The sequence below is a fragment of the Patella vulgata genome, chromosome 5, assembly GCF_932274485.2.
Source record: "Patella vulgata chromosome 5, xgPatVulg1.2, whole genome shotgun sequence".
NCBI lineage: Eukaryota > Metazoa > Mollusca > Gastropoda > Patellidae > Patella > Patella vulgata.
The window spans coordinates 42,860,796-42,884,814 of NC_065883.2; the positions used below are offsets into that span (position 1 = coordinate 42,860,796).

Sequence of the window (24,019 nt, forward strand, 5' to 3'; positions counted from 1 at the left end):
CGGGCTGGCATGTCTACACGTGCTATTGCCAGACACTTCAATTGTCATCAGTCCACTATTGTAAGGTTGGTGGAACGTGTTCGAGTTACTGGATCAACACATGACCGTCAACGCGTTACAACCCAGGCTCAAGAGCGCTACATCCGGGTCACTCATCTGCGTGACAGATTCCGCCCAGCGACGCGAACAGGTTCAGCAGTCGTCGGAAGACAAGGACCAGTAAGTGCCAACACGGTAAGACATCGTCTAAGAGAAGTAGGACTCCGTGTACGACGACCTTATGTTGGAGCTATCCTCAGGGATCATCACCATCAGCGGCGTTTGATATGGGCTCAAGGACACCAGACATGGAGAAGAGTAGACTGGCAAAGTGTGCTCTTCAGTGATGAGAGTCGCTTTCATCTTTATCACGCTGATGGCCGTCAACGTGTGTTGAGACGTCTTAAGGAACGTCTTGCAGACTGCTACGTCTTCAAAACGAATCGATTGGATGGGGGAAGTGTAATGGTGTGGGGAGGCTTCACATTTCATCACCGGACCGCCCTACACATTTGCAGGGGTCGCGTTAATGCTGTAGCCTACCGTGATGATGTCTTGCAACTTCAGCACTTACAACAGGATAATGCACGTCCGCATACCGCCCGTTTTAGTATGGACTACCTGGCTGCTAACAACATCAATGTCTTGGACTGGCCAGCCATGTCACCAGACATGGCACCGATAGAACATGTCTGGGATGAGATTGGACACCGTCTGTATCGGAGACCACAGATGCACACCATTGCTGCTTTAGAAGCTGCTCTTGTCCAAGAATGGAACAATTTGCCCCAGGCCTTCTTTCAAACATTGGTTAATTCCATGCAACGAAGCTGCAACGAGTGTGCGTAAGAACCTGTGGAGGACACACGCGCTGCTGACATCTGTGTCATACTTTTGGTTTTGACCCCTCTGACTTTGTACTGTTGATTACAGATTAAAAATCCATAAGTGTACAAATGTGTTCCCATTGATGTGTTCCCATTTGAATATTGTTCACAATAAGAAGCAAAATAAATAAGATATGTTTACAGGATCATTTTGTTATACGAAAAACTAAGTGATGCATTTTCCATGGCGCTCAGTATATGATTAATAACAGTATCGCCAAAACAATTAAATAAATGATTAAATTGGGCAACTGTTAGCCCTGAGTAAAACTTAAACAGTTTTCCACTTTTTGACAATTTTGTATAACTAAATTTTTGCACAGGTTTACTGTTTAATAGATGAATTATTTTTGTTAATTATTTGATGTATTTTTCCAGCAACTACATCACTGCAGGCATACGTCATTTGTGTTTTTTTAGATTCTCTGTAGCTACATGTACCGTTTGTCGTCCTGTCTGCCGTGTTGTCTTCTAGCACAGGGCTAGCACCAAATGATGACACATTCGTTAACGAAGGGCCAATATCCTGGAGAGACAATAGAGCTTCCGAAACCTTGAATAGCTGCTTCTTAGAAACTGGAGCAGATCTTGGTGTTGGTGTTTTCCTCTTCCTAGAAAATTTTTCCCTCTGAAACGAGACAAACAATAATATATTTAGAAATAATCGAGTAGTAGAAGGAGTACAAGTATGTGTCCTGTACAGGCCTATTATTGGGAGGGTGGGGGGAATAAATGAAAACAATTAAATCATAATTCAGTTGTTTTTTTTTTAGTACGGTACTCACTCCTTGCTTACTACACATCATACTGATTACTGTGGTAGACACGGTGCAACACTAGGTAGTTAGGGGTGGGGTAACTTACTGTTTAATTGTCGACAACCTACTTGTCAGTAAACAACTAGTAGTTCAATTTATCTATTCAATTTCATTGTGATTGGTTCTTAAAACTAGTCGACACCCGTACTACTTTACTAGTCCGTAGTCGACTACACAGTACAGTAGTCCAAACAAAAGTCAATACTTCAATAATTACTTTTAGTGTTTACTGGTACATTCATTGTTTATGATTTAATAGGCCTAAGTAACAAAATACATACCTGTTGCGGTGTAAATAAAGCTGGTATTGGATCAGGATGATCGTTTGTGGGACCATTTTCACCAACAAAATGCTTACTGCATATATAAGTCCATTTCTTTACGTTTTCTGTGGTGAAATTTTCTCGTCCACAAGCATGTGCCCACCACTGACATTTTTCAAAGTTTGTTTTAGGTTTCGGAAAAGTTAACCAAGTTACATTATTCATATAATCCCTATCAGAATATCTAGTATCACCTCTTTTAATATCATGGGTTTAGCTGTTCAAGTCATAAAAATTCATTGAAAATCAATGTACTTGTTCGTCTCAAGATCTTAAACTCTGTGTATCAATCTGAAGTCAATCAGATGATAACTTTAGCCTTTAGAGTGTCACAAGTGATCAAGGGCCTCTAGAGTGTCCACAAGATTTCTTGAAGTGATCAAGGGCCATAACTCTGGCAGTAATTATCGGAAATTGCTGAAAATCAATAGGCCTCTTCGTTTCATGACCTTAAACACTGTGTATAAATTTAAAGTCAATCGGATATTAACTTTGGCCTCTAGAGCGTCCACAAGATTTTTGAAGTGATCAAGGGCCATAACTCTGGCAGTAATTATCGGAAATCGCTGAAAATCAATAGGCTTCTTTGTCCCATGACCTTAAACACTGTGTATAAATTTAAAGTCAGTCAGATATTAACTTTGGCTTCTAGAGCATCCACAAGATTTTTCAAAGTGATCAAGGGCCATAACTCTGGCAGTAATTATCGGAAATCGCTGAAAATCAATAGGATTTTTCGTCTCATGACCTTAAACAATGTGTATCAATTTAAAGTCAATCGGATATTAACCTTGGCCTCTAGAGCGCCCACAAGATTTTTCAAAGTGATCAAGGGCCATAACTCTGGCAGCAATTATCGGAAATCGCTGAAAATCAATAGGCGTCCTCGTCCCAAGATGTCTTCGTCACAAGCAATTGTGGACGCCGGACTGACGGACGGAGGGACGGGGGCAACGACAATATACGACCACATTTCAATGTGGGCGTATAAAAAGGCATTGTGGGAAAATTATGATAAAGATTTTACAACAAAGGCCATGTTGTATGGCATTACAAATGAAACGAGTACTTTACAAGCATATAAAAAACAATGTGGTTTTCAGGTTCTAGAAACTGGTTTTTGGCTAAATTCAAAGTGCCCTGAATTGGGATGTGAGTCATCAAAATATGAAGTCCTAGAAGTCAAGTTCCCTTTTGTTTTAAAAGGAAAGGATGTGAGACATTTTGAAAATGAGCTTACAAGTAAGCAACAAAACACTTTCTGTTTACAGAGGTCAGGGGACCAATTCCAACTGAAGCGCAGCCATGCATATTTTTATCAAGTTAAAATGCAGATGGGTATAATGTGACTGGAATGGTGCGATTTTGTGGTGTGGTAAGAGATGAGTTTCTTAACTATACGATTCGAATTTGATAATGTCTTTTGGCTAGAACTGAAACAAATCAATTTGCTTCCATCATAATTGGCTATGTGCAGAGCTTTTGGAAATGCGTCTTTTGCCAATAAATTTGAATACGTGATTCTTTTAGTTGCAGAACTCAACATGTACATGTTGATAATAGTTGTCACAAGTAGCTCCTGAAAATTAATTTAACAAATTAACAACAAATATAATTTGAGTCATCAAAGCCTCCAAATTTAGTGGAATAATTTTTTGTAAAATTCTGAATTTTATTATTCTCTCAATGGACCGCTCGACATGTATTCTGTAATGGCAATGTCTTTTGTCAAGGCTTCTTCTTGAGGTCTTAGTTTTTCACGGCCAGCTAGAAATGGGGGAATGATAAGATCTACCTTTCGAGAGTTCGGTACATCTCTAATATTGTACCCCCTATTTGCCATAATAACATCACCTGGCACTAGATAATCCAAGTACCCTGATTTTAAAACAATGTCTTTGTCAGATATGGAGCCTTCAAAAGTATCGCTTACAAACATGAATGCACCATTTGGTGAAATAGTAGTTATCACTTTATATGTTGTGTGGGCTTTATAACCAGAATATAGATTACCCTGTCTATGAAAATTTCCTGGTCTCTGTGAAAAAAAACCCTGTACAATCAATAATACATTGTATATTCTTGTACTTCTTAAATGACAAGGGAATGTGTTCTTTGATTTGCTGTCTCGTTGCAAACATGTGCTCCTTGAGTGGGGTGAATTGTTTATAAAGAAATTGTATCCCGGTTAAGACTATACTTGATACTGTTGACAGGCTCACTGGAAATCTGTAGGCTAAATCCTTAGCAAGAAATCTTTGTCGGAGATGCATTAATGTCATTCATATGGCATTCTTAGGTGATATAACTTATAAGGTATTTAGATGTGTTTGCAGATCCACGGTTTCAATATTGCAAAAGACATACCGCTGATTCTAAAGATAGGTTGCCAGGCAACGAAACATACGCCCACAGCAGCTAAATCGTCTGGGCAGTCAACAAGAGTTGTCGCATATTTATAATACATTAAAATCTGATTAAGAGTAACAACTCATTAAGTAATTATCAGAAAACTATTAGAATTTGTTGGGTTTTTAGAAAGTTCTGCCCCATGCTAACGTTTAGTATATGAAACTTTTAACATCATGGATTTAGCTGTTCAAGTCATAAAAATTCATTGAAAATCAATATACTTGTTCGTCTCAAGACCTTAAACTCTGTGTATCAATCTGAAGTCAATCGGATGATAACTTTAGCCTCTAGGGCCTTACAAGATTTTTCAAAGTGATCAATTATCGGAAATCGTTGAAAATCAATGATTTTTTGGCTCATGACCTCAAACACTGTGTATAAATTTAAAGTCAATCGGATATTAACTTTAGCCTCTAGAGCATTTACAAGATTTTTTGAAGTGATCAAGGGCCATAACTTGCGCAGTTATTATGGAAAATCTTGAAAATGAAATGAAATGGGGTTTAATGTCCTACTGTTCTGCTCCTTTGCTGGGCTAATGAAGACGGGCATATGCCATACAGTGTGCTATGAGGGAAATTTTGCCCGGGCAGCGGCACTATCGCCTGCTCTTATATCGAATTCCAACTGCCAAGGGATCTTTTACGTGCATTCTAATGTATACACAGGACCTCGGTTTTTCGTCTCATCCGAAGGACAAGACAGCTGTCCTTGTCAGGCCCCCCATCCTGCATCACTGACAAGGGGGAACCACGCTGGAAAATCTGGATGAACTTTCTAGGCAATGCATGGATCAAACACCCGACCTCCAGGCTAGCCACTGAAAATGAATAGACTTCTACGTCTCATGACGTTAAACACTATGTATAAATTTAAGGCCAATTGGATATTAACCCGTTAAGCGTGACATTTTTAAACCGTTAACTATCCCCTATTGTGTACTTAATTTGACAAAGTGACGAAGAACTATGTACTATGTTCTAAGAATAGGTTGGGGAAAATACCTCCAAGGCGTTATAGTACACCCTACAAAATCGGATAATAATTGTGACCTCTAGAGGGTCCACAAGCTTCGTATTACACACTTCTAAACAATTTGCATACAAAGAGCGGCCATTTTGTTGGGCAGTTTCATTTCGATTTTTCCGAAATACGAATTCAACCTTCATTATGGTGGAATAGTGATGTATTTAAATGGTTTTTAAAATTGGAAAAAAAATGTGGCCTCTAGAGAATCAGCAAGCTAAAAATGCATTTTTTTCGAATAATCAGGGGCCATAATCCAGGAAGTTAAGTTCTGGTATCCGCGATTATCAAAAGGAACCAAGATCTTAGTGTGTAATGGTGATATATTCACACGTTTTTTTTTAAATCGGGTAAAAATTGAGACCTCTACAGGGACCACAAGCTAAAAACATGATTTTTTGTTGAATCAGAGGCCATAATTCAGGAAGTTACAATCCGATATGCGCAAATATTGAAAGGAACCGAGATCTTTGGGGTATAAACTTGCATTTCAAGTTTCATCAAAATCGGACCAAAATTGTCGCCTCTAGAGCGTCCACAGCTTTGATATACCAGATGTTTACACTATTTCCGTACGAGGGGCGGCCATTTTGTCCGTCAGTTTGGTCTGATTTTCATGAAATTCGAACTCAATGGTGATATATTTGAATGTTTTTTTAAATCGGATAATAATTGTGACCTCTAGAGGAACCACAAGCTGAAAATATGTACGAAAATAGAAAGAAATCAAGATATTTGGCTTATAAACATACATATCAAGTTTCATCAAAATCAGATGAAAATTGTGACCTCCTGATAAACAATATTGTGACACTATTTGCGAACGAGGGGTGGCCATTTTGTCCAGTAGTTTCGATCTCAACCACCCTTAGGGTGTAACATTGATATAATGTAACGTTTTTTTAAATTGGATAAAAATTGCGACCTCTATGGTGTCCACAAGCTAAAAACATGATTTTTCGTACAATCAGGGGCCATAATTCAGAAAGTTATGGTCCAATATGCGCGAATATCGAAAGGAACCAAGATCTGTTGGTTATAAACATACATTTTATGTTTAAACCAAATCGGATAAAAATTGTGACCTCTACAGTGTTCACAAGCTAAAAACGTGATTTTTCGAACAATCAAGGGCCATAATCCATGAAGTTACAGTCCGATACATGCCAATATCGAAAGGAACCGAGATCTTAGGGTGATAAACCTATATTTCAAGTTTCACTGAAATCGGAAAAAAATTGTGACCTGTAGAGTGTTCACAAATAATTGTGTATGGACGGACAGGGGCAACGACAATATACGTCCACATGAAAATGTGGGCGTATAACAAAATAAGATCTGTGTTTAAATCAGATTGCTAGAGGGTCCAAAACTTTCGTATTTCATACTTTTACACGATTTGCATACAAGGAGTGGTCATTTTGCCAGGCAGTTTTGGTCCGAAATTCGAACTCAGCCTTCATTATGGTGTAATGGTGTTATAGTTAAACAGTTTTTAAAATCAGATAAAAATTGTGACCCTTAGAGGGACCACAAGCTAAAAACGCCATAATCCAGGAAGTTACAGTCTGATATGCATAAATATACAAAGGACGCAAGATCTTTGTGATATAAACATATACTTTAAGTTTCATCAAAACCGGATCAAAATTTTGACCTCTACAGGGTCCACAACCTTGATATTACATACTTTAACACTACTTGCATACAGAGAGCGGGCATTTTGTCGGGAAGTTTCAGTCCAATTTTCACGAAATTCAAACTCAACCATCATTATTATGTTGTAATATATTCAAACTTTTTTTTAATTGGATCAAAATCGAGCTAATAACGCGATTTTTAGGGGTAATAATCCAGGAAGTTACGATCCGATATGCGCAAAGATAGAAAGACTCTGAGATCTTTGTGGTATAAACATATATTTCAAGTTTCATCAAAATCGGATAAAAATCTTGACCTCTAGAGTATCCACAATTGGATCAAGATAGGTTGCCAGGCAACGCCCACAGCAGCTAAATCGTCTGGGCAGTCAACACAAGTTGTCACATATTTTTAATTTTGTTGGTAATGAAACATTTATAATACACTAAAATCTGATTAAGAGTAACAACTCATTAAGTAATTATCAGGAAATCATAAGAATTTGTTTGGTCCATGCTGACGTTTAGTATACTAAACATTTAATACCATGGATTTAGCTGTTCAAGTTACCAAAGATAGGTTGCCAGGCAACGAAACATACGCCCACAGCAGCTAAATCCTCCGGGCAGTCAACAAGAGTTGTCGCATATTTTTACTTTTATTCAGTAATGAAACATTTATAATACACTAATATCTGATTAAGAGTAAAAACTCAATATACTTGTTTGTCTCAAGACCTGAAACTCTGTGTATCAATCTGAAGTCAATTGGATGATAACATAAGCCTCTAGACTGTCACAAGATATTTCAAAGTGATCAAGGGCCATAAATCTGGCCGTAATTATCAGATATCATTGAAAATCACTAGGCTTCTTCGTTTCATGACATTAAACACTTATATTAACTTTGGCCTCTAGAGCATCCACAAGACATTTTGAAGAGATCAAGGGCCATAACTCTGGCAGTAATTATCGGAAATTGCTGAAAATCAATATGCTTCTTTGTCTCGTGGCCTTAACACTGTATAAATCTAAAATCAATCGGATATTTACTTTAGCCTGTAGAACGTCCACAAGATTTTTCAAAGTGATCAAGGGCCATAACTCTGGCAATAATTATCAGACATTGCTGAAAATCAATAGTCTTCTTCGTCTCATGACCTTAAACACTGTGTATAAATTTAAATTCAATCGGATATTATCTTTAGCCTCTACAGCATCCACAGGATTATTCAAAGTGATCAATGGCCATAACTCTGGCAGTATTTATCGTAAATCTGTGAACATAAATAGGATTCTTCGTCTCATGACCTTAAACACTGTGTATGAATTTAAAGTCAATCGGATATTAACTTTAGCCTGGAGAGCGTCCACAAGATTTTTCAAAGTGATGAAGTGCCATAACTCTGGCAGTAATTATCGGAAATCTGTAAAAATCAATAGGCTTCTCCCTTTCATGACCTTAAACAGTGCGTATAAATCTAAAGTCAATCAGATATTAACTTTAGCCTCTACAGTGTCCACAAGATATTTCAAAACAATCAAGGGCCATAACTCTGGCAGTAATTCTCGGAAATAAATGAAAATCAATAGAATCACACGTCTCATAACCTAAAACCCTGTGTGTAAATTTAAAGTCAATTGGATATTAACCCGTTAAGCATGAAGTTAACTTTGATGAAGTGACAAAGAACTATGTACTATGTTCTAAGAATAGGTTGGGGAAAATACCTCCAAGGTGTTATAGTACGCCCTACAAACAGTGAGTGGCAGTTGTCTAGGATGTTATATAACGACCTACGCAGTTAACGGGTTAACTTTAGTCTCTAGAGCGTAAAGAGGAGATATTTCAAAGAGATCAAGGGCCATAACTCTGACAGTAACTATCGGAAATCGCTGAAAATCACTAGGCTTCTTCGTCTCATGACCTTAAACAGTGCATATAAATTTAAGGTCAATCAGATATTAACTTTAGCCTCTACAGTACAGTGTCCACAAGATATTTCAAAGTGAGCAAGGGCCATAACTCTGGCAGTAATTATCGGAAATCGTGTATAAATTTAAGCAATTGTGGACGCCGGTCCGACTGATGGATGGATGGCAACGGCAATATACGACCACATTTCAATGTGAGCGTATAAAAATTGTGACCTCGGATTTATATGCGTCAGTATTTCAGTTTGAACGTATTATTTAAATAACAAGCCAACAGTGAGGCTGATGTTCCCCGCCGAAATCCCTAGCATTAGTGGACCAGCGGCTGCCAGGCAGGATACGCCCACATTTTCGAGAGATGGATAGAAAACAAGCTAAAACGAAAGTGATTTTTCCTACAATCAAGGACCATAATTCAGGAAATTACAATTCGATATGCGCAAATATCGAAAGGAACCAAGATCTTTGGGTTATCAACTTACATTTCAAGTTTCAACAAAATCGGATAAAAATTGTGACCTCTATAGGGTCCACAACCTTGATATACCATATTTTTACGCAATATGAGAACGAGGGGCGGCCATTTTGTCTGTCAGTTTTGGGCTGATTTTCACGAAATTCGAACTCAGTCGTCCTTAGGGTGTAACGGTGATATAATAATACGTTTTTTTAAATCGGATAAAAATTATGACCTTTATAGGGTCCACAAGCTCAAAACGCGATTTTTTGTACAATCATGGGCCATAATTCAGTAAGTTACAGTCCGATATGCGCGAATATCGGAAGGAACCAAGATCTTTGGGTTATAAACTTACATTTCAAGTTTAAACAGAATCGGATAAAAATTGTAACCTCTATAGGGTCCACAACCTTGATATACCATATTTTTCACTATTTGAGAACGAAGGGCGGCCATTTTATCTGTCAGTTTTTGGCCGATTTTCACGAAATTCAAACTCAGTCGTCCTTAGGGTGTAACAGTGATATAATAATATGATTTTTTAAATCGGATAAAAATTATGACCTCTATAGGGCCCACAAGCTAAAAACGTGATTTTTCGTACAATCAGGGGCCATAATTCAGGAAGTTATGGTCCGATATGCGCGAATATTGAAAGGCACTGAGATCTTTGGGATATAAACTTACATTTCAAGTTTCAACCAAATCGGATAAAAATTGTGACCTCTATAGGGTCAACAACCTTGATATACCATATTTTTACGCTATTTGAGAACGAACAGCGACCATTTTCTCTGTCACTTTTGGGCCGATTTTCACGAAATTCGAACTCAACCGTCCATAGGGTTAAACGGTGATATAATAATAAGTTTTTTTAAATCGGATAAAAATTATGACCTCTATAGGATCCACAAGCCAAAAAATGCGTTTTTGCGTACAATCAGGGGCCATAATTCAGGAAGTTACGGTCCGATATGTGCGAATATCGAAAGGAACCAAGATCTTTGGGTTATAAACTTACATTTCAAGTTTCAACAGAATCGGATAAAAATTGTGACCTCTATAGGGTCCACAACCTTGATATACCATATTTTTACGCTATTTGAGAACGAACGGTGGCCATTTTGTCTGTCAGTTTTTGGCCGATTTTCACGAAATTCGAACTCAACCGTCCTTAGGGTTTAACGGTGATATAATAATATGCGCGAATATCGAAAGGAACCGAGATCTTTGGGTTATAAACTTACATTTAAAGTTTCAACAAAATTGGATAAAAATTGTGACCTCTACAATGTTCACAAGCTAAAAACGTGATTTTTCGTACAATCAGGGGCCATAATCCATGAAGTTATGGTCCGATAGATGCCAATATCGAAAGGAACCGAGATCTTAGGGTGATAAACCTATATTTCAAGTTTCATTGAAATCGGATAAAAATTGTGACCTGTAGACTGTTCACAAACAATTGTGGACGGACGAATGGACAGACAGACAGGGGTGACGACAATATACGTCCACATGAAAATGTGGTCGTATAAAAATGTGCATGAACAAATTATGTCAAGGCATTCACGTAATAGTATGAATGAATGAAATGTTGTTTGATGGCACGTCAGCTCCAACCGTGCTATATTGCGCCAAACATACGGTGAGGTTTCTCGAGACAAACTAGAAATAAATTATCACAATATTATCTATATATACATAAATAAAAACAAATATCACAGAAAATATCAAATAAAAATAAATATAAACTTTATGTGTATATATTTAAAACAAGAAAGAGAAAATCAGATATATAAAATTAAAATTTTCGATAAGAATTTCTCTTTTAAAAAATCTAGCGCTTTAAAATATAGACCTGGTTGGGCAAACAACCGATGAAGTCATTGGCAACGGTAATGCCGTAATCTAGTATCTTTGAGATGCTTGCACTCAATCACCAGCGGCTGCCAGGCAGGATATGCCCACATTTTCGAGAGATGGATAGAGAACAAGCTAACAAGAAAGTGATTTTTCCTACAATCAAGGGCCATAATTCAGGAAATTACAATTCGATATGCGCAAATATCGAAAGGAACTGAGATCTTTGTGTTATAAACTTACATTTCAAGTTTCAACAAAATGTGATTTTTCGTACAATCTGGGGCCATAATTCAGGAAGTTACAGTCCGATATGCACGAATATCGAAAGGAACCGAGATCTTTGGGTTATAAACTTACATTTCAATTTTCAACAAAATCGGATAAAAATTGTGACCTCTATAGGGTCCACAACCTTGATATACCATATTTTTACGCTATTTGAGAACGAACGGCGGGCATTTTGCTATCAATTTTGGGCCGATTTCTACGAAATTCGAACTCAACCTTCCTTAGTGTGTAACAGTGATATAATAATACGGTTTTTTAAATGGGATAAAAATTATGACCTCTATAGGGTCCACAAGCTAAAAACGCGATTTTTTGTACAATCAGGGGCCATAATTCAGGAAGTTACAGTCCGATATGCGCGAATATCGAAAGGAACTGAGATCTTTGGGTTATAAACTTATATTTCAAGTTTCAAAAAAATTGGATAAAAATTGTGACCTCTATAGTGTCCACAAGCTAAAAACGTGATTTTTCATACAATCAGGGACCATTATCCATGAAGTTTCGATCCGATACATGCCAATATCGAAAGCAGCCGAGATCTTTTGGGGATAAACCTATATTTCAAGTTTCGTCAAAATCGGATAAGAATTGTGACCTGTACAGAGTCCACAAACAATTGTGGACGGACGGACGGACGTCCGGACGGACAGGGGCGACGGCATAATACGTCCACATGAAAATGTGGGTGTATAAAAATGTGCTTAAGTGTCAAAGGAACATGACAGTGTTCACATTCTGGTTGAGGTTCTCGCTTTAAGATGAAAATGTGCGTTAAAAGAGTATGACCTATGCGAGAGCAACACAAGACAACTTCATCTCTCCTGTTCGCACGTAATAGACACCTACACCAATTTTGAAAATTCTAACTCAATTAGAAGTAGAGTAATTGTGTTCCAAACGTCTAGACCAATCAGATTGAAGTCTCTACTTTGCCTAAGCAGAAAATGCTCAACATCGAACCTTGTTAAGGTATTGATGTACAGTGGACTATGTCATATCCGACATCGTCCGGGATCGTTACAATATTTCGGATCACACAGCATGTCGGAATACCGAGCATTGCTCCAAAACCGGAAATACTGTAACTTCGAAAACCAGATGTATTTTTATATTGTAGCTTCGAATCACGGCTGATTGATGTCGTAATCCGGAACATACAGAATCCGGATTTACCAGCGATTTTTTGGCTGAAGTAATAAGGAAATAAATCGGGACATGAAAATCATGTCGGATGTCACAGCAATCCGGAGTGATCAGACATCGGATGTGACAGAGTCCACTGTAATACATGTGTAACACCACTATCACTCAAACAGCATCAAAGTTTTCGAGCTCCAAAGTCTTTGCTTAACTTGAGCCGAAAATGCACTCCTAATCAAACTTATTGTCTGAACCATCGTAAATTTAAACGAATTTCTTCGATTATGATCAAACTACTTAACTTTGGTTATTATAAACTTACCTGTGTGTTTGAAATCAACTCCCATTACGATGGTTCAGACAGTAGTCAAGGTATTAATGTGATGAAATTATACACCAAGTTTCATCAATCTCACTTAATTAGAACCAAAGTGTGCCAAAGCATCAACCAATCAAATTGCTTATCTCTGCTTACCCTAAGCAGAAAATGCTCATCTTTGATCTCCATCAAGGCATTCACCCAATCAATACTTACATAAGTTTGAACATTCTACCTCAATTTCACGGAGAGTTATTGTGTTCCAAAGTCTTGACCAATCAAATTGCTTATCGAACTTAGTCAAGGTATTGATGTAATGAAACTATACACCGAATTTCATCACTCTCACTTAATAAGACATAAAATTATCGTGTCCCCAAAGCATCAACCAACCAAATTGAATATCTCTGCTTACCCTAAGCAGAAAATGCTCTTCTTCGAACTCCATCAAGGCACTCACCTAATAAACACCTACACCAAGTTTGAACATTCTAGCTCAATTAGATGGAAAGTTATTGTGTCCCAAAACGTGTGAAGGACAGACAGACGGATGGAGACAGACAGACAGACAGACTAACCCATTTTAATGGTCCCCTGCTTTCTTTGAAAGGCGGGGGACACCAATCAGATATCAACTTGATCAAGGGCCATATTTCTGGCAGTAATTATCGGAAATCGTATGTCCTGAAACATTGTGTATGAATTTAAAGTCATTCGGATATTAACTTTATTCTCTAGAGTGATCAAGAGCCATAATTCAGGCAGTAATTACCAGAAATCGATGAAAATCAAAAGACTTGTTTGTCTCATGACCTAAAACACTGTGTATTAATCGGATATTAACTTCAGCCTCTAAAGCGTCCACAATGTGGGCGTATACAAACTGTCTCTACTGCATTATCAAGCCAATTCTTGATAGACTGATGGACATACAGGGGTGACAACACAATATGGCCATAATGAAATGTGAATGTATAAATTCAGTTACACACAATAAGTAGTATCCTTGTGATGGAATAGTGCACCTATTTAAGAATTTTGCTTTAAAACATTTTTGAATTTGGAAGTGGGTACATTTATAACTGTTTATTTCAAATTAACAAAATTCATGTTTGAATATAATGTTTCTCCAATAAAGCAACAGTAATATCAAACATATTTTAATGAATATTTGAAATACTTCACCTACCTAATACGATAACTCCACCAATCCAAAATTGAACTCGTAAAAGATCTCTCCAGTTACAAGCTAACAAAACTAACCAAACTAATCCTATGATTATATACAGTAAACCAACAAGCCCAAAAAACTGTAAATTAAACAGCAATACAGGTTACATACAGTAGAAAATATATAACAAATAATACACACTGTAGTATTACTAGTATTTAGTATCTAAATTGGCTGCATGACCTGTTGTTTTTTTTTCAAGCAAGTCAACAGTGAGGCTATGTTTCTCACCTCAATCATAAAACAAGCCAACAGTGAGGCTGATGTCCCCCGCCGAAATCACCAAATAAATAGATGACACATCTATTTTTTTCAAAAGTATCGAGCAATCAAACTGATTATCAACTATACACTAAGTTCCATCACTCTCTATCAGATAGAATCAAAGTTATCTTGTTCCAAAGCATCAACCAAAAAAATTGCTTTAGCTCGATATGTTAATCATTGAACTCAGTCAAGACGAACATCTACATCAAGTTTAAACATTCTACCTCAATTAGAAGTAGAGTATTTATGTTCCAAAGTCTTGACCAATCAAAATGCTTATTGCTCCTTAGCCTAAGCAGACAATTCTCATCATCGAACTTAGTCAAGGTATTGATGTAATGAAACTATACACCAAGTTTCATCACTCTCCCTTAATTAGAACTAAAGTTATCGTGTCCCAAAGCATCAAACAATCAAGTTGCTTATCATTACTTACCCTAAGCAGAAAGTGCTCATCTTCACACTCCATCAAGGCAATGACCTAATAAACACCTACACCAAGTTTGATCATTTTAGCTCAATAAGAAGGAGAGTTATTGTGTTCCAAAGTCTCGGCCAATCAAATTGCTTATCGCTCTGCTTACTCTGAGCAGAAAATGCTCATTATCGAACTTAGTCAAGGTATTGATGTAATGAAACTATACACCAAGTTTCATCACTCTCACTTAATTACAACTAAAGTTATCATGTCCCAAAGCATCAACCAATCAAATTGCTTATCTCTGCTTACCCTAAGCAGAAAATGCTCATCTTCGAACTCCATCAAGGTATTGACCTAATAAACACCTATAGTCCGATCGTTAATGTAAATCCGTCGGCTTTTCGGGTAGAAATCGTGGAATAAGCTTTATTTTGTAGGTTTTGATGTTAGATTACAAAAAACCAATGTTTTTGAGTAGGTCTTCATAGTATTGGAGGCCATTATTTGAGGGTAGCTATTTTGCGATAATAATCCAAATTATTTTTTATTTTCACCTTATTTATAATGTTATCGACATATCAACTGTGATTTGGCAATGTATTAATATTGGCGGCATTCATGACTATATCTCAGATTGTTTACCATCATTTCATGATGATATTTCCAAGATGGCGCCCATTTTTAGTAGGAAAATTGGTTGATGTGTTGATTTGATTAAGAAGTAGTGTTTAGTGTCAATATATATGTTTTCGGGGTCACAGATTCCATTCCTGACATTTACAACCTTGTAAAATGATCACATGTTCATATACTTAGCATATTACCAAGATGGCGGGCATTTTTGGCGGGAAAATGAGACGATGTGCAGATTTTGATTAAGTGATAGTGTTTGGTGACAATATATATGTTTATGGGGGCACAGAATCAATTTCTGTCATTTACAACCTTGTAAAATGATCACATGTTCACATATTTAGTATATTTCCAATATTGCTGCCACTTGTGGCCGGAAAATCGGACGATGGGTTGATTTCGATTAAGTAGTTGTCTTTGGTAACAATATATATGTTTTCGGGGAGGCAGATTCGATTTCTGTCATATACAACTACAACAAATGGTTGTATGTTCACCAATTTAGCATATTTCCAAGACAATGGAACGTTTTCTAAACACATTTTTAGCATTTATTTATCATCGATTTTCCTGGGAAAGTAAAGCCTATTCCTGGCATGAAGGCAAAAAGAGCATAGCAGAAGCGTCTTGCTTACGCCAGGTGTCCATCATGCGCCTGCAACAACCACACCAAGCGCTTACTACAATTAAGATCTTTCTACGCTCATGCCCAAGATCTGGCTGCGCGAAAAGTGTTCACACCATGATCTCGCGGTCAGACCGGAACACTTTCTCACCACACTCCAGTGACGTGCCTACCACAAAAACGCGACTACGTAATCAAAATCAGCACATCGTCCCATTTTCCCGTCCGACATGAAAGCCATATTGGAAATATGCTAAATATGTGAACATGTGATAATTTTACACAGTTGTAAGCGGCAAAAATGGAATCTGCTCCCCAAAAAATATATCCTGATACCATAGACGACTACTTAATCAATATCCGCACATCGTTCCATTTTCCCGCCAAAAATGGCTGTCATATTGTAAATGTGCAAAATAATCATTTTACACAGTTGTTACTGACCGAAATGGATTCTGTGCCCTTGAAAACATATATATTGACACCAACGACGACTACTTAATCAATATCAACTCATCGTCCTATTTTCCCGCCAAAAATGACCGCCATCTTGGAAATATGCTAAGTATATGAACATGTGATCATTTTACAAGGTTGTAAATGTCAGGAATGAAATCTGTGGCCCCGAAAACATATATATTGACACCGATTTTCCCGCCAAAAATGGTCGCCATCTTGAAAATATCATAATGAAATGATGGAAAACTATCTGAGGTATAGTCAAGAACCCTGCCAATATTAATACATTGCCAAATCACAGCTGATGTGTCGATAACATTATAAATAAGGTGAAAATAATAAAATATGTTGGAATATTATCGCAAAATGGCTACCCTCAAATAATGGCCTCTCATACTATGAAGACCTACTCAGAAAAAATGTCAACATTGGTTTTTTGTAATCAAACATCAAAACCTACAAAATAAAGCTTATTTCATCATTTCTATCCGAAAAGCCGACGGATGGGAATTATGTAACAAACCGAAACCGTCTACTACACCAAGTTTGCAATCGAAAGTACGATTTCATACTCGGCATACACAGACACTCATATTACGATTAAAAACGCATAGACAATGAATGTTAGGGGGGTGGGGTTTAGGCCCAACGGGAATCAACATAGGCCCTGACCCGAAATTAATTAGGCCCACGCCATTTTAAATAGGCCCTATTGTTTGGAGATCTGATCTTATTTTTTAAACGTAGGTCTACAATGTACGTTAAATCCTTGTAAGTTTTCGGTTATGTCTTGCTTAATATATTGTATCCACGTGAAGTCATTTATGGGCATAAAAAGTTACGTTACCAATATCAAACGACTTTGGCTTGTATAGTCTAAGACGCATTACTAGTTATGACGCGATTGTAGGCCCCTGGATAACCTCAGTAACGTATCTCGTTTTTAATGTTAGCAACTACCTTGGCTCTAACTTTAAAAACTAAATAGGCCCTCCAGCAACTGCCGCCTCAGGCCTTGGTGGAGCATAATCCGCCACTGATTCTAGGTCAATTAGAAGGAGAGTTATTGTGTCCCAAAAAGTGTGACGGACGGACAGACAGACAGACAGACAGACAGATTTTAATAGTCCCCTGCTTTCTTCGAAAGGCGGGGGACAATAAATGCATGACACATAAAAACACTCATGGATTAACTCTACAAAACATTTTCCATTAAAAGCAGACATGTACCAGAGTCTCAATTATCAAGAAAGCTTACAAAAAACTATTCTGTTAAATGTTATTTAAATGACACTGGATATCATAAACGGATGCGTATTTATGAGGAAATGGCAACCATCCATTTGCCTGCCCAAGTCTTAAGGATCTTTTAAGAGAATTCTACATGCAGTAATAAGACTTGAGAAAGTTATTCCCTGCTTGTAAATGAATTTTTTTGCATTTAGCTTAATGTACAGTAACAGAGGTATATTTAGGCTGATTTTACTTTTTAACAAGTGGTTGCCAATCAAGATGCGCAAACATTTTGCAAGAGATGGACAGAGAACAAGCTAAAACAAAAAAAGAAGATTTTTTGGACAATCAGGGGCCATAATCTAGGAAGTTACAGTCCGATACATAAAAGTATCAAAAGCAACCCAGATCTTTGGAATATAAACATATATTTTAAAGGGGCGTTATGTAAGACTTGGATAAAGACCTAGCTGTTTTCGCTACAATATTTAAAAGATTGGTTGGCATGCAACAAAACATATGCCCACAGCAGTTAAATCTCCCGGGCAGTCAACAATAGTTGTCGCATATTTTAACTTTTGTCGGTAATAAAACATTTATAATACACTAAAATCTGATTAAGAGTAACAACTCATTAAGTAATTATCAGAAAATCATTAGAATTTGTTTGGCCCACCTAAGGTTTAGTATACAAAACAATTGATATCATGGATTTACCTGTTCAAATTATCAAACAGTGGCTGCCAGGCAAGATGCGGCCAAATTTAGCAAGAGATGGATAGAAAACAAGCCAAATAAAAAGAGATTTTTCTTACGATCAAGGGCCATAATTCTGGAAGTTACGATTCGATATGCATAAATATCGAAAGGAACCAAGATCTCTGGGTTATAAAGATATATTTCAAGTTTCATTAAAATCGGATCAAAATTGTGACTTCTACACGGTCCACTACCCTGGTGTAACCGTGATATATTCAAGATCTTTGGGTTATAAACATGCATTTCAAGTTTCATCACAATCAAATCAAAATTGTGACCTCTAGAGGGTCTACAACCTTGATATATACCGGGCCCTGCCCTGTTTATAAAAACTTAAATTAAAATCACTAAAATAGATTTTAACTAAAATCAAAATGAAATTTTCAATTTTATGAGTTTCACGAAGATCGATTGTAACTTAAAATGCAATTTTAATAGATTTTAATTAAAATTGCTTGCGTTCGCGCAGTGCACAATTCCGGCGAGGGCACTCAAGGTGTAAGCTTAAACGCTTCGGAACTGAAAACTGTTGCCAGGTTAAACTAACCGTTACAATACCAATGAGGAGAGTTTCATACTTTGTAACAATGTCTGCACATGGTCAGACAGTATTATTTTAGTGGATTTTATCTAAAATGCTTAAAATCGTTTTGTGAAACGCATCTATCTTAAGTTAGGATGGAATTTTAGTTTAAGACGATTTTAAGGAGACTTAAGTTTTTGTGAAACAGGGCCCAGATGTTTACACTCTTTGTGTACGAGGGGCAACCATTTTGTCCGGTAGTTTTGGTCCGATTTTCACGAAATTCGAACTCAATCTACATTATCGTGTAACGATGCTATAATCGTACGGTTTTTATTAATTGGATAATAATAGTGAAATCTAGAGAGACCACAAGCTAAAAACACTATTTATCGTACAATCAGGGGCCATAATTCAAGAAGTTACTATCCGATATGTGTAAATATCGAAAGAAATCAAGATCTTTGGGTTATAAACATGCATTTCAAGTTTCATCTTTTGGAGATAGACCTATATTTCAAGTTTCGTCAAAATTGGATAAAAATTGTGACCTGTAGAGAGTCCACAAACAAATTGTGGATGGATTTATGTCTGGACATAAAGGAGCAATGACATAATCATCCACATTAAAATGTGCGCTCAAAAAATAGATAATGCAAAATGAATATATTGAAAATTTCATTCAAATTACTTTATTCTGAGCGAAGTTATACATTTGAAGCCAAAATAAAGAGCTGCAATTTCAGATTTAGCTCTTACATAATGCATCTTTAAATTACTTTTGGGGAACAAAAAAGATAGGTTGCCAGGCAACCAAACATACGTCCACAGCAGCTAAATCATCCGAGGGGTCAAATTTGACAATGAACCCCTCCCACGTGAAGGCGCTATTGCAGCTCAGTGGTTCTGTTGGGGCGATAAGTTCTTCATCTGTGCATATACTCTCAAAGCATGTCAAGGCGCTATTGCAGCTCAGTGGTTCTGTTGGGGCGATAAGTTCTTCATCTGTGCATATACTCTCAAAGCATGTCAAGTGTCCATGACTATTTATCATATCACAACCTGCATAGGTATTTGCATTTCAATATCCTCTACTTTTTTTGAAGAGTATTGTGGATGACGGACAGACTGATGGACGAACCGACAGACTGGAATGATGGCAATATACGTCCACATTTCCATTTGGGCTTATAAAATCCAGGTCAAATTCCATTACATCTAATAACAAATACCACTAGAACTGCGATGCAGTGATGACAGGCTTTACCCTTGAACAGACGTCACTTCCCTTACCAAAGGATCCGTTAAACAGATTACCTCATGAGCATTGCACACATGTTATAAAATGGACGCAGAAGTAGCCAATAAATCCAGCAATATCAGTTCCATTTATACAACAAAGACTCGACACAATGACATCACTTCTGTCATCAAAAAAATATTTAAAGTGGATTACAGAAATAACAACTTTAATCTTTGCATGACATAAAATGGATTAAAAATTGGAGAAAATTAACCCTTTATTAAAGCCTTATTAATTTGCAAAAAATCTTGAAAAGTGATCCTGACAAAATTGGTTATTTCTTGGCAAATTTAAATTGTAATCAAGTTGATATAATGCATATTTGCTTTATGCATCAAATTTAAAGTCAATCGGATATTAACTTTAGCCTCTAGAGCGTCCACAAGATTTTTTGAAGTGATCAAGGGCCATAACTCTGGCCCAAATATACCTCCAGTTCCCGTCTTCCCTTCTCCCTTAATTTGAAATTAATCCTGGCATCCCGTAGTGTAGGGACAGGCTATTATCAGATCAAAAGGTTTTTTAGCATCATGGGTGTTCCAAATATGCCACATTTGAAAACTTTCCAAAATTTGGAAAGCAAACTCCATGATGCCACAAAAACTTCTGTTCTGAAACACTTGTCTCAAGTGAGAGAAATTGTCGATAGAACATATGATAATGAAGGGTTGTATGAAGATCACGATAGTCTAAATACAGAATTAAAAACAACAAGGGAAAAGGGGGACATTGCAGTTATGTACGATGGTACGTGGCAGAAATGAGGGCATGAAAGTCATAATGGGGTGGGGACATGTCTTGATGTGGCCACGGGATACGTACTTGACTACCAGGTATTATCAAATTATTGTCAGGGTTGTTCATCAGCCCCTAATGAAGACGATGAAAATTATGCAGACTGGCTTATTGAACACAATCCCAAATGCACAAAAAATACCGACTCGTCGTCACATGCCATGGAGACTACGGCTGCTAAATATATTTGGGAAAGATCAACCACACAAATTCCCAAACTCAGATACCGTCAATTTCTTTGTGATGGAGACAGCAAGGCATTTCAGGCTGTTTCCTCTTTATCTCCATATGGAGACGATGTTGACATTATTAAAGAGGATTGTGCTAACCACGTAGCAAAACGCCTTGGCACAGCTCTACGTAAAATTACTGGTCTGGGGCAGGGAAACAAACTTTCAGAAGAGACAATAAAAAAATTAACTCCCTACTATAGGATCTCGATCTCTAATAATCGAGGTAATGTAGAAGGAATGTATAAGGCTATCTGGGCATCTTTTCTGCATTCAACATCCTCTGATGATGCCTACAACCATAATTATTGCCCACCGGGACAGGAATCTGACTTTTATGCTATAATACAATTTTGTGGACACAGTTTCTCAAAAAACATTCAACGGATTATCCTGAAATTTGGAAAATGTAATCACTGATATGTGTTGTATGCAATGAAAGAGTTTTAGCATTCTGATTTGAAAATTACTATATGTCGGTGAAGGTTGAAAATTTGATTTCCTACAGATTTTCGATCATTCGAATTTCAAGGGGCACAAAATATTTCAGAATCATCCCAGCAGGATATAATTGTTTCATTGCACAGTTTAGACTATCAGTTAAGAATTGCAGTTGGAATTTGCAAAATATATGAATTAGGCTTTAAGAAAAAGCTTCCACAAAAAAGGTGCGACAAAAAGTGGGCGTGGCCCGTTACCATGGCAACAGGCGAAAATTGGGAGATAAAATTTTTGCATTCCTGATCAACTACCCAGAGGGGATAATAATAGCACAAAATTGCAAAAATTCAGACATAAATATAGAATTTGACTTTTCGATGAGTGGGTCCCCTTAAACTCTGTGTATTGTGTATAAATTTAAAGTCAATCGAATATTAACTTTGGCCTCTAGAGCGTTCACAAGATTTTTTAAGTGATCACGGGCTATAACTCTGGCAGTAATTATCGGAAATCGCTGAAAATCAATAGGCTTCTTCGTCTCATGACCTTAAACACTGTGCAGGGATCGAATTTGACGGACGCATACATGCCAAATGTGTGTTGATTTTGTAGACTGCGTGTTACAAAATATGTCACACGAAAAAAAATGTGTGTAACATTTTTCGCTTATTGTTACTGAATAACATGATTTCTTCTACACACAATCAAGACCATAGTTATGACAAAAAATGTAAATTCTTTTGATTATTTTCCTTCCTTGCAAAATGTAAATAAAGTGATGTCTATATCTGGCATTTTGTGACATACGCGCATGCGTCATGTATTCAGATTTCTTCGTCAGACATTCGGAATTGTTCAGTTTTTTCCCGAACTGATTGTTTTTATTGTGGTAAAAATCTTATATTTTATCGGCTAGGAGTTTACCCTATTCAATGAAAACAATACACACATATCATAATTGACCTCTTTTAGTGTTCAACTATCTGTCCTTTCATTATTGTTATTCCCCCAGCGTTTTAAACCTCATGTCCATACCCATGCTCATACTCATATTCTCAAGTTGAAGTACATCGTAAAAATAAACTTTAAATCAAAAACCAAAACGAGTGTATTAATAGCTGGGACAATTGCTACCTTGAACCGTTTCCATGTAGCTATGCTACATTCAGTTTAATATGACCTGGACTTATTGATGTTAATATACCAAGTGAAACAAACCCAAATAAATACCTATTATACTTTATCAACATGTCGAACCAGGAAGAGAATTCAAAACCTACAACTTCTACACCTAATTATAATCCTGATAATCTCAACCTGGCAGAGACACAAGATGAAAGAATAAGAAATTTGAAATCTAGACGTGGCGTTGCTAAAGGATCGCTTACATGTTTAATGAACCAAATAGAATCCTTAATGGTAGATAACCTCAATACATCTCAGATTGCAGAACGTATGAAAACATTTGATCAAGCTTTAAAGGATTTCGGACAAGCCCATACAGAATATCACATTTTATTAACAGATGAAACTGAAAAATCAGAATCTGAGAGATACAGATTGGACGTCGTTAAAACAACAAATGACTTTAAAGATGTAGCTGGTACTTGGTTGGCTAGTCAGTATGAAGATGAGCCTCATACATCGGCATCAGATGTTGGTAAACAATCACAAATATCTGCAACACCTTCTGTTTATGAGTCTAGAATCAAGGCTACAGCTGAAAGAATTGCTTTAGGGAGAGAATCGATTGTTTTAAGAGAACAACGCGATTTAGAGTTAAAACAGTTTGAAGTTAAACACCAAGCCGAACAAAAGAAACTTGAAACAGAAAAACTTCTATTAGATCTCAAACAAAAACGACGTGAAATTGAATTGAAGTCCAAACTTGTTAGAGCTGAATCTTTAGAGCAGAGTTACACAGAGCCTTTTAACGATGTAGG

The 24,019-nt window shown here is 37.0% G+C and overlaps 1 protein-coding gene across 5 annotated transcripts in view; it reads right to left on the reverse strand.

The window, feature by feature from the left end:
• Positions 1-24,019, reverse strand: part of LOC126820261 (transmembrane protein 87A) — a 444,177-nt gene that overhangs the window by 251,870 nt on the left and 168,288 nt on the right. For all 5 annotated transcript variants that reach the window (XM_056100811.1, XM_056100809.1, XM_056100810.1 and 2 more), the window contains exon 9: positions 14,346-14,466. In XM_056100811.1, the coding sequence (XP_055956786.1) occupies positions 14,346-14,466 (121 nt within the window). The remainder of the gene's footprint in view (positions 1-14,345; positions 14,467-24,019) is intronic.